Genomic DNA, 16,347 nt, shown 5'->3' on the forward strand with positions numbered 1-16,347 from the left:
CACACTTTCAGTAGTAAATCCAATTAAGTGTTTGAACAACTTATACAAAGATAGGCCAATTCACCCAAAAGCATCCTTGAAAACATCCTGCTTCAGCATCTCCTTCTGAAACACAGCAAACAGGCATGAAAGCAAGGAGTAAAATGGGTGTTTTCTCCCTCTCTGCTTGCTGCCAGCAGCAGTCAATACTCAGCACATATCAGAGTAGGCCAAGCTTGTGCCAAGCCTTGCTGTAGACTCAGTCTCCCTACTGTTCCTGGGATGTTTATTCCGTAGCTGGTGGCCAAAGAGACCAACCAACCTAGTAACACTGACCATATCACACTTTGCCAACACAGACACTGTTTAAACTGTTAAAAAACAGGGCTAAGTTTCATTGAAAAGTGCAGCATCTATGCTTAGGAAAATACTAAAAAGTGAGATAGTTATAAAAAATGTGGTTTTATTTATCAACTTTTCTATATAGTATTAAAAAAAAAATCACAATTATCAACAGTATATTAAAAAAAACCACCTTTGTGATTCCATCATGCCAGTAATTGGCTGCCTACCCCACGCCCCCAAGAAAAGGGTGGTTACAAAAATGCTGAGCTCCCTTCTGCATAAAGCAGAAACATTAAAATTTCTTCAAGGCTGTTGGCACAAAACCTAACCTTTGCAATCTAATACATTTGGGAGCTTTGTTTATAGAGATGTATTGCATGTTTTCTCATAGTAAATTTGGCACATTCGGTCAGCAATCAGTTAAAGACAAGGATTCCTTAAAAATCTGCAGCCTGATCTCATTTTATTACCCCACCTGCCCTTAGAAGAATGCATGGTTTGTTTTATAAGGTAACTCATTTTACTCTTGCATGAAGACTGATCAAAAAGTGTGTGCTGACAGATGCGGAAGAAACTCTGTATCAGCTGACATTTTCTTCACACTTGCACCCATTTTATCTGTCAATTTCCAAACAGATTTTACTTCTAAATTTTTAAGTCTTTAAAATTCTAACCTTCCTGGAGACACGACACAGGTTCAATAATACAGACAAATTGTGCTCTACACGTTTTATTATTTAACATTTCCTACGTTAACAGAAGACCAAGAAAAACAAAAGGCAAGAAAATGCAAGAATACACCTCCCAGATCCTGTTAATATCAGCATCTCCAGTGAAAGAAAAAACAGTTATTCACTAATCTCATATAAATGACAGGCTCAGTAGATGTTCCTTTTCTCAAAGACACTGGCTGCTGCCTATCACATGGGAAACCACTCGCAGTGGGAACATTACCCAACTAAAATACCGTATTCAGTGGATGTATTCATTGCCTCTGAATTCCACGTATGTAACTGCCTCATTAATGAGGGATTAAGATCAAAGCTTTCAGCTGTTGACTAAGATCACAACTAATTACAGCACTTAATGACAATCACAAGTGCATATGGAGTACCTTGAGTGAGAAGAGTTTCTATTATTGCTACAGCTACCTCGAGAAATGAGCTGGGATTACAAGATGGTATCCCCATGCTTCTGTGAACAAGACACTCTGCTTACAGCAGGGTGGCAAAGCCAATGAACAGAATCTAAACAACAGGGAAGGAAAATAATGATTACCTTTTTATTATGAACTAGACAAATTACCACCTGAATGACACAAGACAAATGAAGGCTGGGAAAGGTATTCAATGCAGGGATTTCCCAGGATCAGTTTTTACTGAAGAAGTAGTTATGTTCAGTATAACTTAATTACTTACAGCAAAGTGTGTGCTTTCTAGTAGAGACGAATATTGGGTCACAGAACACTAAGTGTCCTTAAACAGTGCATATTACTGCATTATAGAGACAACCATCCACACTCTTCACACTGTAAGTGGAAGACCAGCAGGAAATGTGTCATTCCTTTTCACTTTTATTACTTTCTCTTCATAGATACTTTCACCAAGACCACTTTCTGAGCCCTGTCTAAAACTAAGGCATAAAGGGGAGGCCAGAGTTCCTCCCACAGTCAAGAGCACAAGGGAGGCCTTGTGAGAATGAAAACCAGACATGCCCCCATTTTTCACACGTAAGCAGCAGGTTGCTGCTGCTGCTCCTGGTTTCTTTTTCAGGTTTTGAGGGGCAAATAGACAGCACTGCTGTGTTCTAAGGGTTGGCATGACTCCTGGACTGGCAACAGTTCTGGGAGCCAGATCTTTTGCCTTGTAATTCATCAGTAAATCTCCCTGCCTGGAAGCTCACTGCAGAGCAATGAACCATGCTGATCACAATCAGAGCCTGGTACTCCTGTCCTCAGGCCACTCAACTCCAGCTGTCCACTTTTTAACTTTCAGCAGACATGCTCAATAATGTAAACTCCCATTAGATTATTCACTGATATTAAGGCTCATCCATTTCAACTCCATATTTAGCACTCAGCCTGATCATGTACCCATTCAGCTGAGTTTTATTTATCTTACACATTTGCTTTATCCTTGTGTTTTGACAATTATCCTTAAGATATCCAAAAAGTCTTTGAAAATAAAGTGTTCTTCAGAAAATCTGATCAATTCTCACTACAATGGCAGAGAGAATGAGAGCACAAAACATGGACTAAGACTAGATAAAAACAAATACATTCTTCTGTCAGAAAAAAGTCGTGTACATTGGTACTGAGTTAAGGAAAAAAGCTCCCTGTAACAGTAGGGATTGTATGCTCAGGGATCACATCTGAAGCAGTAAAAAGAATCACCAGTTTTGAGACCTGGACTTGTCCTCCTTCAATCTCAAGCTGCTGCTTAGCTTCCAAAATTTTGTTAAATTAGATAAATGTTTCTAAAGTGAATTAGAAAGTACAAAGTTCAAAGATGTCTACTAGGACAATTGAAAGAGATTTCAGGCACAGGTGACACGAAGAGAATAAACAAATGAAGCAGAACACTGTTCCAGAGGAATGTCCTCTCCTTTCCTAACAGCTGGGTTATCTCATTGTTTTTACTACCCATCAAGGCTGAACTACTTGTCACAAAAGACTGCGTATATTTTCTGCAATATCTCAGCACTTGCACTAGTATTCAAATAATAATAGGCCAATGTAGCAACCTTGGCCAGAAAATATAATTAAGTGTTCTGAGAGAAATCACAATGTTTAAAAGTTACATTCTGTCTTAAAGTTTACTTTGCAAAGACTGATTCTATTTTCCTTTAATACGTTAGAATTTAAGTAGTTCATATGGCATCAAACAATAGGCAGCTTGAAAGACAAGTCAGTGAAATCCCTCAAAGATTCTTTGGAGAGAAAATACTATCCAACAAAACATACCATACACCCATTATTATTCATTTATTGCCTAAATTAAAGTTGATATTTGCCATCTAAACTAGGTTTAAGTACAATTTTCTCATATAAGAATCCTTCTATGCAAGAACTTCAAGATACATTTCCTCCCCATGCACAGCTAGAACCTGGCAGTCAGGTTCTCACTGTATTGCCATGAATGCAACTTCCCTTTCACTAACCCTGACAAATACAATTTTGCCTTGTTCATATCCATTCAACACTCATTCATTAATGGCTCAGATCACCCCTCTTCGAGCTCTTTGATTCACTATAAGCTTTGGAGCAGATCCCCAAAGCGAACTTTCCTTAAGCACCTTTGCAATATTCTGTTGCAAGGTCATTCTCTTTCAACTTGTCATTGTAAGTTTAAATATTTATGAGATTTATGAGGGGGAAAAACCGCACACTAAATTCCTCACCTGCTGCATCAAATGAGAACAAATACAAGACAGGAGTATTTTCCTGAATATGACTTCTGCCAAGGTTGTAAACAAGACTCACCAAGTTTCACAGAGGAAAAAGAACAAAACCAAAAAATGCTGTGTTTAGACCCAACAAAACAAGTTACATCAAACAGTGTCCACATTAGTACCTTTTATTAATAAAATTCTTAGTGCAAGAAATTATCAGTAGTCTAACTCATATATGAAAATGTTTGCATCATTTCCTTTTTGAATCCTAAACTTTACCCACTTGCTTATTAAAAAGGCCCATTCCAACACTGGCTCCACGTGTAGTTCAAAAGCGAAATACAAGTGCAAATTTATATGGATGAAGAAACTGTGGAAACACAAATTAGTCACTTGCATCCACTAAACATGGTGGTCAAAATTAACTTTAAATAGATGGTATTAGAACTCATCCCATTACATCTCCGAGGCACTGAATGATACAGGTCAAGTATTCACAAGGAATAAAGCACTGCATAAATAAGTTTCTCTCAAGATTTCATCTATGCTCTTTGAAATTAGCCTCAATTATACCAAGATGCACAATTTAGCTGAGGTTTCATGCCAGAGAAATTAAAACCCAGTAGATACAGACAATTCATGCTGGAGATGGTCGGAGAGGGACACATTTAAAGTAATGTCCCCTTTACTGCTAATTTGGGAAACAGTAAAGCAGTTGAATATAAAGAGCCTTTGTAACGTAGAACAGGTTGTCCTAGTATGAATGGCTTAGTGAATTTTAGTAACTTGGAAATTTTATTTATTCAAATACAAAACTCCATACTTAAGTTATATGGAAGGTTGCCTTGCAATATCACTACTCATAAAAGCAGATTTTTATTATTTTAAATGTTATCGCTAGACTTCTGTATTTTAAATTACATCTCCTGTAGTGCCATGACAAATTAATATTGTAGCTAGTTGCTGTGATGAGTGTTTTCCACTACTATGTGTACTGTCAAAAAAAAACATGTATTCCTGGCATGAAGTGACTTCCAAGCTTGCTGCTTTTATGGACAGAGGCCTGCCAACTCTCCCATAAAGCGAAGAGCCAGAATCACCCAGTCCAGATGAACATGCTCTAGATGTGGCCGGCTTTCTGTTTCTGAGGTCCTACCCAATCTCAAGCTCAAGCAGTCTCTGTACCTGTACAGATAAAAGGAGCAATCACCCAGCGAATAAACCAAAGGACTAAAATGTGCTTTACCATTCTCCTTATGGGGATGCACTGTAGTTCTTTAATGCCTTAAAGAACTTGCATGCCAACTAGAAGTTGGCATGCAAGTTTAGCAGCAAAATCATTTTACTTCCTGCTAAGTAGGGAGATGTCAACATCCCAAACATGTAACCAATGGATAAAGTAAATGACTTACAACAGGAGTATCATCTTGTAAGCTGCTGCTCTAAAAGGTCCAGATTATTATTCGCAGTACATCTCTGAGGAGAAATTAAAGTGGACGCTACAGAATGCTAGAGGTCATGAATTTTCCCTTCATTTAAGAGCATCAGCTGGAAACACATTAAGATCAATCTGAACAATTATCAACGACAGACAGATACTAATCCGCAGGCAAACTGAATTTAGCCTATATGAAAACCAGAAAGCATGGATCCTCCATATCAGTCTGTCTTGTGCACTGTATTTAATCTACATTATGTGAAATTCCACGTGTATTATAAAATTGTAGCTTTTAGTGTGTCTCTTTTCATACCTTCCACTAGAAATTTAAATAAAATATCTGCCACTTACAAATCACCAACACATTCAGCAAGTTTGTAAGTTGACAGTATTATTTAGTCTAGAGAAAAAAATACTACTCTATCTAAAGTCACCCAAAAAACAATGGCAGTGCTCTAAAATGATGAAAAATAAAACCATGTATGTTAACAATTAAACTTCCTACTAGGTGTCAGGGTTTATGCAAGGAAGAAGGGAATTGACAACACCGAACCCTGTTAATTCCTTCTGTTGCTAGCCATATGAATTCAGTACAATGATAAAAACCCAGTATTTATAAAAGGTCATTTTAAGGACATGCCAAAGTTTTGTCAAATTGACTGCATCACCAGAGTACAGTTCACTCCCACTTTAGGTGAGGAACAAATGGAAACATGGTGGCATGAATTCCACTCTGCTCAGAAGTCACCGTACTGTGGCTGTAAGAGCTCCTGGGAGAACTGTCTCCTATGCAACTGCTGACAAATGAAGCACACTGAAGAGAAGGAATTTTCCCAGCTTTGAAGTCCCCAAGTTAAGACTTGAGCATAAATGCAATTTCAAACTAGCACGTGTTAAAAAAATGTACTTCCTATAGCTTTAAGGATGTTTAAAATGCAACAATTAGCAGACAAGCAAAAAAAGCAGTACAAAAGATTACTTTTTAGTATGATAATAATAAATCATTCCTTTGATAACATCAGTGTATCATTTTTGTTTATTCTTGTCAATATAGACCCATTCTAAGGTCATTAAATCCAAATTAACTGCCTGACAGACCTTAATGACTTCAAAGGAGCCATTATGGACAGTCACACAGTAGAAGTCTGAATCCTTATATTGAACAGAAACCATAGACAGTACTGAACATACTTATTAAAAATCAATACAGACTGAGCATGTGGTCTGGCAGGCTGAAGGAATTGGTAACAAGATCCTTAAAGCCTTCTACTTTCAGGGCAATTATATATCAATTTCCATGGAGCTGAAGGATGAATGAAAAAAATGTGACAGCAGTAGTTCCTACCCAACAGACAAATCATTTTTGTCAGACCTCAGAGCACTAGTCAAATCGGCTGATCATGGAGGGAGTATAAGGCCTTGCATGACAGAACAGACACTTCCTTTCAGATCAAGGCAAAGAGACTTCAGCAAGGAAGCAGAAAAGAGCATGAATTTATTTATTTAAAGACACAGTGTTCAGGATATCCATATTCATATTTCACAAAATATGAGTACTTGTGACAACAGAACATCCTCATATTTTGGTTCAGACCAATTTCAATTCATTACCAGAAAGACTGACTCACATCCCACCCTTTCACCCTTTGTCCACTATAAAAGAAAAAGCAAAACTATAGCTAGACAAAGGAAACATCTGCTTTACCATGCATCTTGCCTCCTGCCTAAGAGAGGCTCAATTTCCTTTTTTTTTTTTTTAATAGGAAGCAAGGGAGCAACAGTAATGTGAGCATTGGAGAGAAAAGGAATGAAGAATGAAATAAATAAATAAATATAAAGTGGGGAGGAAGAGGCAGAAAGATCAAATGGAAAGACTAGGTCAAGAGTGATGGGGGAAAAAAAAAAGACAGGAAAGAACAGGCATGGCCCAGATGGAAACTGTTCTCCACTGTTTTTCTTCCTTCTGTGGATTTGGGGTGAGGGTGGTGTCTGCACTACCTTTTTCAGCAACATTAGATCAGTACTAAACACAAGATGCCACTTCAGTGCTGAAATAAATTGCATTCAGCACTTCTAATTATTTTTGTTACAATTTCTAGTCAGCAAAATAATGATGAATAAGGAGAAACAGCATAGTGAGACTGAAACAGTACATGAAACCAAAAGAAAACAAAGTTACTTTAGAAAATGAAATAACAGGCGTATAGATCAGGGTATAGAACACACTGACATAACATGAAAAAACAGGAATAAATATATAACTATATAATAAACAATAAACCTAAATTGGCTTGGAAAACATACCCTTATAGAATCAAATGTTTGAGAAACTACTGAAGAAAAAAACTAACAGCAAAAATGCCTCTGGGAGATACAAAATCAGCTCGAGTTGTGCAAATGAAATCAAGCAGCTCAAATATTCAACCTAACTGCGTTTTCCTTAAAGAGAAAATGACTTAGACCAAAAATTGAGAATCCCAAAATAAACCAAGATAACTATGGAAACAACGCAAATGGTAATGCTCTTGGCGTTGTTTTATTGAAATGAATATAGACTAGAATCTCCTGGGCTTATCTGAATATCCTGATGAATATAATATATAGCACATAGAGATTGTCTCTTATTTCATTTCTGACTTCACATGGTGCAAGAGAGCTGCCAGACTTAGAAGAGAATTTATCCTCCCAAACAGAGAATGCAATCAGAGACAAACCATGTTTTGCATCTCTGGAAACATCTTACCTAGCACTGGAACTTAATGGTTCAAAGTGCCCTTCTGTTAGTAAATACATTATAGCTCACTCCAGCCTACTGTGCCGTTCTCTCTCTAGACTACATCATCTGTCTTGTTGCAGAAGCTGATCCCTGTCCACAAGCTATCCTCCTTACTCATTGTGGCAGATTTCTCCACACTGGGGCTTTGTCATGGACAGCTCTAAAAGACACTGAGCTGAAATGCAGCTGGAGGACCAGAGCAGCAATCCTGTCTCCATGACTGCTCCTGCTTCTGCTCCAATAAAATATAGGTCAGCTCCTCTGCTGCATGACACACATAGCACCCCTTCCTACGGCTCTGCATTTGTGTGCATTTTTAAGCTTTCTACGTACTGCAAAGAATCCTAGGTCCAGTCTGGAAAATATTTCACTAACAGGAGGCCCTAACACACTGCTTCTGTTCTGCTTCTCCGTGCCCTGTGAGCAGGCAGGGCAGTGAGATATGTACTCCCTCTTCAATGTGTCAGATGTAAAGGACTCTCCCAAGCGTACATGTGAGCAAGGCAGGCGGGAGGGGAGTGTACCATTGGCTCTCAAACCAAAACCCAGCTGATAAATTTCATGTCTAATTCATCAGCTTCAATGCTCTATGATGGAGAAATCCATCCTTCTCAAACCAAAAATCACAGTGCAGGGAAAATGATCATTAAAACATATGGTTAAAGTAAGTGGGAGGTGATTCACACGTGCATCGCAGCCCTCAGGGAAACCTACACAATCAAAAGTCAATTCACCCCTTTTCATTGCAAACATGAAGTATTCAATCAAGCTAACACCAAACAAAAAAACCCCAAAAATCTGGAAATAAACGTTCTATTATTTTTAGCATTGATTAAATAAAGGTCAGCAATACATGAAAATACACTGTAAAAACTGCAAGTTGCTTTTAAACTTACCTGAGGCTTCCCTAAAGTTAGTGGGTTTTTTCCTGTACATGCACTACACATGCACACACGGAGACACACAAAACATCAGGACGCTTTGACAGAAAATTAAGAGAAGGTGAGTGCGAAGGCCTCGACTAAAGGAAGTGTTAGGCTCTTAGCTACCTACTTACAGAGCCCCTCTACAGCAGCAAGAATTTCCCCAGTAGGATGCCAGGTTAGCGAGAGGCTGAGGAGGATGCAGCAGTGAGTGGACAGACCGCGGCTGGGGTTAGTGAGAGCCCAGGCCTGCTCCCCGTGCGGGGCACTTACTGACGCTGCCACAGACCGCCATGCAGTACTCCTCCGAGTCAAAGTTGTTCCGGTTCCCGCCGCAGCCGCCGTAAAAGAAGGGCGCACACTTTCCTTCGGCCACGTCAAAGTACCAGCGGGAGATCATCGCGCGGCACGGACCCGTCTCGGCTTGCTCAGAGCACACCTCTAGTCACAGGAGACCCGGAGGAACCACATTTAGCATGTAAATGGCATCAGATCGGTTTCTTAACTAGGTGCCTCTCCATGTCCACATGTGTGCGAGGAAGGAGACGCACCAAAGAGGTGTTTTGGGGAATCGCAGAGTCTTCAGAGTTGGAAGGGACCCAACAAGGATCATCGTGTCCAGCTCTTGGCCCTGCACAGCACATCCCCAAGAATCACACCAAACGCTCTTTGAACTTGGTCAGGCTTGGTGCTGCAATCATTTCCCTGGGGAGCCTGTTAAAGTGCCCAACCATCCTTTAAGTGAAGAATCTTTCTCCAATATCTAACCTAAACCTTCCCTGACACAATTTCAGGCTATTCCCTAGGGTCTTGTCACTGGCTGCCAGAGAAAACAAGAAACCCTTCCCCAGAGACAATGAAGGTAAATTTTAAACTAGCTCAGATTCGTGTCACTCTGTCTCCTTAGCCTGCCCGTATTTCTACGTTTTTAGCAGCTTTATCTGCACACACTGAGGGGTGTTGCCCTGAAACAAGCTCCAGCATGGTGGCAATGGTACAGGTGTGAAATTTCATCTGTTTCCAGGCCAGAGGGTACAACCACTGGCTGAATGTGGCGTTTGCCGATGGCCCTGCGTGGATTCTTGCCCAAGCAGCCCACTCGGTACCTGTCTGGAAGGGAAACCTCTGAAAGCAGAAGGAGCAAGATTTTTTCTTGTCCTTTTTTTGCTATATATCCCCTCCCTGACCAAATTGAGAATGTTGCCTAGCTTATACAAATGAAAAAACAAACAAACAAACATTTATGCATTATAGTGGAAAACAAGTTCTTTTCTGACACCTACTTATATATATAGTCACTGATGCTGAAATACCCTTTTGCAAGTCACCCAGCACAGGGTTTTTAATTCATAGTTTGAGGGTTCACATATATAAAATTACTGCCACAGCTTGAACCCGTCCATGGAAGGAAATCTCATAGTCAGTGAATTATACATACAGGAAAAAAAATAAAATGGTTTATGCTTGTGTTCACTGTGAGCTGCCACAGTCTGTGCCTACATCCTGCAACACACAAAAACCTGAGGGAAGAACCAAACCACACAAATTAAAGGAAGACAAAGAAAATTCTGCCTGCAATTTGGAGTTCAGCCAATTACACATGTAAACACATAGCCCTTTACCAATAATGTTCCAAACAGACAAAAACAGTTCTATCCTTCAAGGTGCTGCATAAGTTGTTTCACATCCACATATGATTAAACAGCAATACACCCCTCATTTGCTTTCATCCCACGCACTGCATCAGCAGACAAACTGCCACGTTCAACTAGAGGCTTCTACATTCTCTGCATATATTTGAATTTTGTGGAAAGCATATCCCTAAGGGTTGAAAGGCAAGAAGAAATATGAGTGCATTAGTACTAGAAATCCCCTGCATGCTCATCACCTCTCAGATACTGGCCACAGAGAATCCTGCTTTTCAGAGTCTGTCCTGATCCATCAATTCACTACCCTCAGGAGCACCTCTATTTATAAACAGATTTTTACATCCAATTGTCACTGGCAGTACAGCTACATTTCCTTACATAAAAAATACAGGGACGATTTTACATGTGTTTACATTATTCACATAATCTAACTATAAATAATGTCAAGAATGGATTTTAGCAAGCAAAAATTTGTTCTGAGAGAAACAGATCCAAGTGTTTGCAGCCGTCATGGATGTGCTACAAATGCTGCAATTCTGTACCAAGCAATTAGGGGGAAAGGAACATGATGTTTTTTACTCTTAAGAAAAAGCAAAGTAAGTATACTTAATTGTACAGCACGCTAATTACAATTAATTGTATATTACCATATGATTAATTATAAACCATATTTAGTATACAAGTGTTTCTTCTGATTTATTTTTAAATCAAATCCAGCCACTCCACCCAATTATACAGTCAAATCTTCACACAAAGCTAACTTTGCACAGCCCTGAAAGAGCTGCCACATGTCAATTAAAAATGAATAGTGACTCCTGACATTAAACAGACAGGTATAATCAAAAGTAGTTTCACTGACAGGAAATGTAATTTCAAAAAACAGAAAGGTCTCAACAACTCAGTCTTTCTTAGTAAACGCTGACTACAGGATGACCTTACCCACACTGTAAGTGCCTTTTAGGTTTCCTTCAACATGCTAGCTCTGCTATAAAGCCTGATTTATTTTATTTTGCAATGTTAAGTGTTATCAGGATGGAAAGAGTTCACAGATTTAATCCGATATTTCCTAGAGGCAGCTCTCTCACAGAAACAGCAGCAGTGATTTTCTTCAAATGTGCCAAAGTGCATTCAAACAACTATGCCAGTGGTAACAAAGAATTGGCTTTTGGTAACTTAAGTCATTTATACACGTGAAGATGCACTTGTTCAAGTGTTCAGAAAACCACAGTGTAGGACATTCAAACAAGCAAGCCTGAAGCACTGCAGACCACTGCTGTGGCTGGGAACATGCCTCCTGCCTAACCCGTCATCTCCCACCATGCTGTAGCGACAGCACAGGGACATCCTTCCCTCCAGCCCATACAGCAAACCCTACTGCTCTTGGTGAGACCTAAAGGGTAATTACGTCACTGCAGTGAGAAATGTTCTGCTACGTGAACAGTTTATGACCTAAGTGAAGAATAACCAAAAGAGGGGGAAATGCTCTGGTTTACTGTTTCACAACTGCTCTAATTAAAGTGAATTGTGATGCCAGCCCAGTCTAGGAAACTTCTCACTGCTGCCATCCCTTTCCTGGTGTCACCACCACCATCTACCATTTCCTGCGGAGGGCTCAGAGTAGTGTTCCTTCACCCCTGCTTTGGGGTGAGGGTACATTTTCAAACCAGATGCAATGCTTGGGCCGTGGTTCCATCCCTCCTGTCGGTGGGCCAGTTGCTCCTTGCATGCCCCTCCATATCCCCAGCACTTGCCCTTACAGAAAAAAGCCACAGCACTTGATCCTCAGGTACACCACTTCAGCTGAGAAGATGGGGAAATGACGGGCTGAGATGGGAAATTTAACAGGTTTTCTTGGACTATTTATACAATGCCATTTTTGTCTGTGGCTTTAAGAAACTGGACAAAATTGAAGAGGACAAGTCTTTGCCATGACCCAGATTCATAATGCCCAATTTTTTTTTTTCAGATGCTTACAGTTTCCAAGCAATCAAAATTCTCTCATCCTCTCTGTCTTAAACCACAGTTGCCAATATCTCCATTCTCCAAAACCTCAGCTACGAAAAATTACTTTTGAGATAATCAGGAGAGCATAATTTTGCTTTCCCCATTTCAAGCTTCTTTTTTACACTTATTCCAACCTCTCCAGCCAAAACTAGTTGTTTCTAACCAAGCAGGTAGCTCATTCCCTGAAGGACAGTGCTGTGGCAAAGCTTGTTGATTTGCTTACAAATTAAATAGTTGAAGCAATATACTGAAAACTAATCGGTTGCACTAAGTGTTGGCACTGACTGTTATTTTTCTTTAAAAAGCACAGACTTCAGCACTCTAGGAAACACAGTCTTCAAGTATGTGGACATTGATTTATAGTGGCTTTACACAAAGTACTTCCAAAGGCACTCATTTACCAAAATGCTATAAGTAGAGCTCATTAGAATTTATGTGCAAACATCTTAGATACTTTTGATGATCAGTTTTTACAGAGGGAAATATAAAATATGGTTCTGAGTGGCAGTTTAAAATGTTTCATTACCATGTAAATTTTTTTCCTGTTCCTTGAAGGAAACTGATTTCGAATCAAAGTGAAATTATAATTGCTTTATTTCAAAATCTCAACTCTATGGGTTTTTTTTTCCACATGGGACTAACACTGGGAACTCCAACATTTTCAACTGAGGAATCTGCAATAAAATGTAAACTTCTAACAGGGAAAAAAAATTAAAGGCACATTAACATATTTCTAGCACTGTAAATATCAAGGTTACTCAATATTTTCTCCAGGATTTGAATTTATTTACATGATCATGAGAACTACGACCATGAGAACTAAGCTCATTTAAATTTAGCAGTCAGCTCCAAACAGACTAGAAATTAAATTTGAAGAGATTTAAGAAAAAAAGGACAAATGGGAAGATTTAGACCACTAACTCCGACCTGTCTTAGAAGCTGGTGCTATGTCTAGATTACACCTCTGAGAAACCTCTTTACCTTAATGCTACAGTGGAAAGGTACCATCATATTGGCTTACAAAGATTGCAAGTTCTTTAATTTAGCTATGGGAATGGCAAAGATATTGCACTGATGACCCTTTCTGTACTGCCAGCCCTTCAAGTTTGCAGTTGATATCCCACCAAGTACACACAAATAAATCATCCTGAGGGTATGAAGCAACTCACCAGCACTGGTATGTGTTTGCTGTCAGTTCAAACTGGGTGTTCACAATCACATGGGACCTGAGTAACTCTTAAACGAGGACCTAAAACACCCGCTTAAGTATATAGGATTACAATCTTACATTTTACCATTTATGCCTCACTAAAGAACAGAGTAATTGTTAATTAACTGATTAATGCAAGAGAGGCCAAAGGAATAAGCTTCTCAAATATGTATCATGAGGTACATGCTCCACTTCACCGTGTACTATTATAACTGGAGTTACTTTGGCTTCTGTGTCTTCAGGAACTGAAAGCTATAGTTTGAGGATATTAATATGTATATATTCATATTAGTCTTCATTTCTTACCTAGCTGAGAAAAATTAGGCAAGAGTAAATGCACTGTTGTTCTTCTAGTTATATTCGCTGTGTTCCAACAAGGCACAATACTGTTTTACTCAATGAATTAATCAAAAGAGAATATTTAAAGATTATTTCACTGAAACAAAACTTCCTCGTTCTGAAAATATGGTTAGAAGAGGCAGCCAAATCTTAGTTTGAGTACTCAAAGACAAAAGCTAATTTCAGATGAGGTTTTTGGAATTAGGAGAAGACAGCTGTGGAGCTGGCACATGCTCTAGGAATAAAGTTGGTGCTAAAATACTGTGTACAGAGAAAAGTTAAAAAAACAAAATGATGACTTCTCAGTGCAATACTGAAGGACAGCTCTTCTAAAACTGTTAAATACCCTAAAATTGTAATTTCCATCCTGTGCAATTATGACTGAATTTCTCTCTATAATGTTTATTCTTAAGCTGCTAGAGGAGCATATTTTGAATATGAAAAAAAATGCAATTGTATATTTGGCTAGAATACAAAGCCTGACAATTCTGAAGTGGAACAAATATGTGAAAATACATTTCCTGTTTCTTGTCCCCAACAGAACTACACTTGGGACCAAGGTGCCATGAAGTTACTACTGATGGCTAGAAACCAAACAAAAAGCCCAGTTTGATTTTAAATGTAGGCAAATATAGTCTCATGAATTTATGTATGTTTTAGAAAAGGTATTATTTCCACACAACTTCACAATTCTGCTAACATGGCAAGACAGTGAATATGAGGATTAGCCCAAAAGTGCATCCTGGTCTTTTTACAGAGTAGAAGAATAACGCAATTAATTACTGCTTCAATATAATAAAATGACACTTTCTCTAGGGAAACAGATTCTTGGTAGATTTCTTCTGGCAGGATATATTTCCAATGAAATCACTCTTCACCCCCAACTTTATGTAAAACAACACCACTAGTGTGTTCAGTATTTCAGTACTTTTGCCCTTGACCCAAAAAAGTAACTGTATATTTTGTTTCCACCAGCGAGATTGCCGTATCATAAAAAAATATTTCCTCCAACTGCAAGATATATGAAATACTATATTATGGTGGAATAGCCATGCTTTAAATTGCAATGCCTGAATAAAAGCTATCAATTAAGACCAATACAAATCCCTTCATTTCTATCAGCTCTCATTCATATGTTACAGTAGATGATCATTCTTAATGAACATCTCATAGCATCAGCAGAGTTATCCTAATGCATACTATACATGTAGCAACCTAACCATGTTTTCTTAACATAGAATACAATCACACCTTATGCCTTTCCAAATAAAGCATACTACACAGTCTTGAAGCCAAAGAAGAACAAGGAATTACTACTTTGGAATAAAGATAATAACCTTTCAAAGCAGAAAGGCTGCTCAGAGTGGTGGTGGACTTCCCATAACTGGCAGTATTCAAGGCCAGGCTGGATGGGGCTTAGAGCAAGCTGGTCTAGTGGAAAGTGTTCCTGTCCGTGGCAGGTGCATTGGAACTACATAGCATTTAAGGTCCCTGGTCAACCCTAACCATTCTATGGTTCTACCATTCTAAGAAAGTGGGGCACAACTGCGGAGTTTGGAAAAAAACCCCAATTAATCTAGCATATGCTACAAATATTATCCCAAAAATTCTCAGCTGATAGGTCTAGCAAGCAGGGTTAACCTCCCTTGCCTTAGAATAGGTGGCAGCTGTCACTGAATGCATTTAAAAATCTTTCAGAAATAAACACCTTCAGATAAAAAAACCCCATACTAGACCAGTAATGCTAAGAGCTTCCATACCAACATGAGGCTACTTTTCTCTTGCTAGAAAACCAGCTTGCGACTCCAGACTGTAAACACCATTAAAATGCCATGCTAAGCAACACTGCTTAAATTCTTCCCTAACTGTTTAAAGAAACCCATCTGAATTAGACAAAGTAAACCAATTGCTAAAGGGCGGTATTATACTGCTAGGGGAGGCAGGTCAGGCTAATGCTGCTGAATCCCCCACATCTGCTGACAGGTATGCAAAGAAGCTGCCAAGTGTTTTGTGCCAGGCTGCTGACGCTCTCCTTTCATGAGATCTGATTGACTGTAATGTTGAAGGGAAGCACTAACACAAAATTGCTTATTCTTTGTTATATGGCAAGAGAGACTGATTTTTCTTATCACCTCCCATGCTGAAGGAGAGCAATAATGAAGTCACAAGCAATTGCACGTGACAGGGGAGCAGTGCTCCTGCTTGCTTTGGTCATGTGCTAGAAGAACCACCTGGAGCCTGGATGCCTCGGGAGCAGGTCTGCAACACCCATGACACTGTGATTATGACAGCAG

General features: G+C 39.1%; 1 protein-coding gene across 1 annotated transcript in view; it reads right to left on the reverse strand.

The window, feature by feature from the left end:
• APP (amyloid beta (A4) precursor protein) overlaps positions 1-16,347 on the reverse strand; it is a 91,411-nt gene that overhangs the window by 70,637 nt on the left and 4,427 nt on the right. Inside the window, exon 3 of the mRNA XM_009072345.1 lies at positions 9,125-9,292. Within this exon, the coding sequence (XP_009070593.1) occupies positions 9,125-9,292 (168 nt within the window). The remainder of the gene's footprint in view (positions 1-9,124; positions 9,293-16,347) is intronic.

The sequence above is a fragment of the Acanthisitta chloris genome, unplaced genomic scaffold (assembly GCF_000695815.1).
Source record: "Acanthisitta chloris isolate BGI_N310 unplaced genomic scaffold, ASM69581v1 scaffold26303, whole genome shotgun sequence".
Lineage (NCBI taxonomy): Eukaryota > Metazoa > Chordata > Aves > Passeriformes > Acanthisittidae > Acanthisitta > Acanthisitta chloris.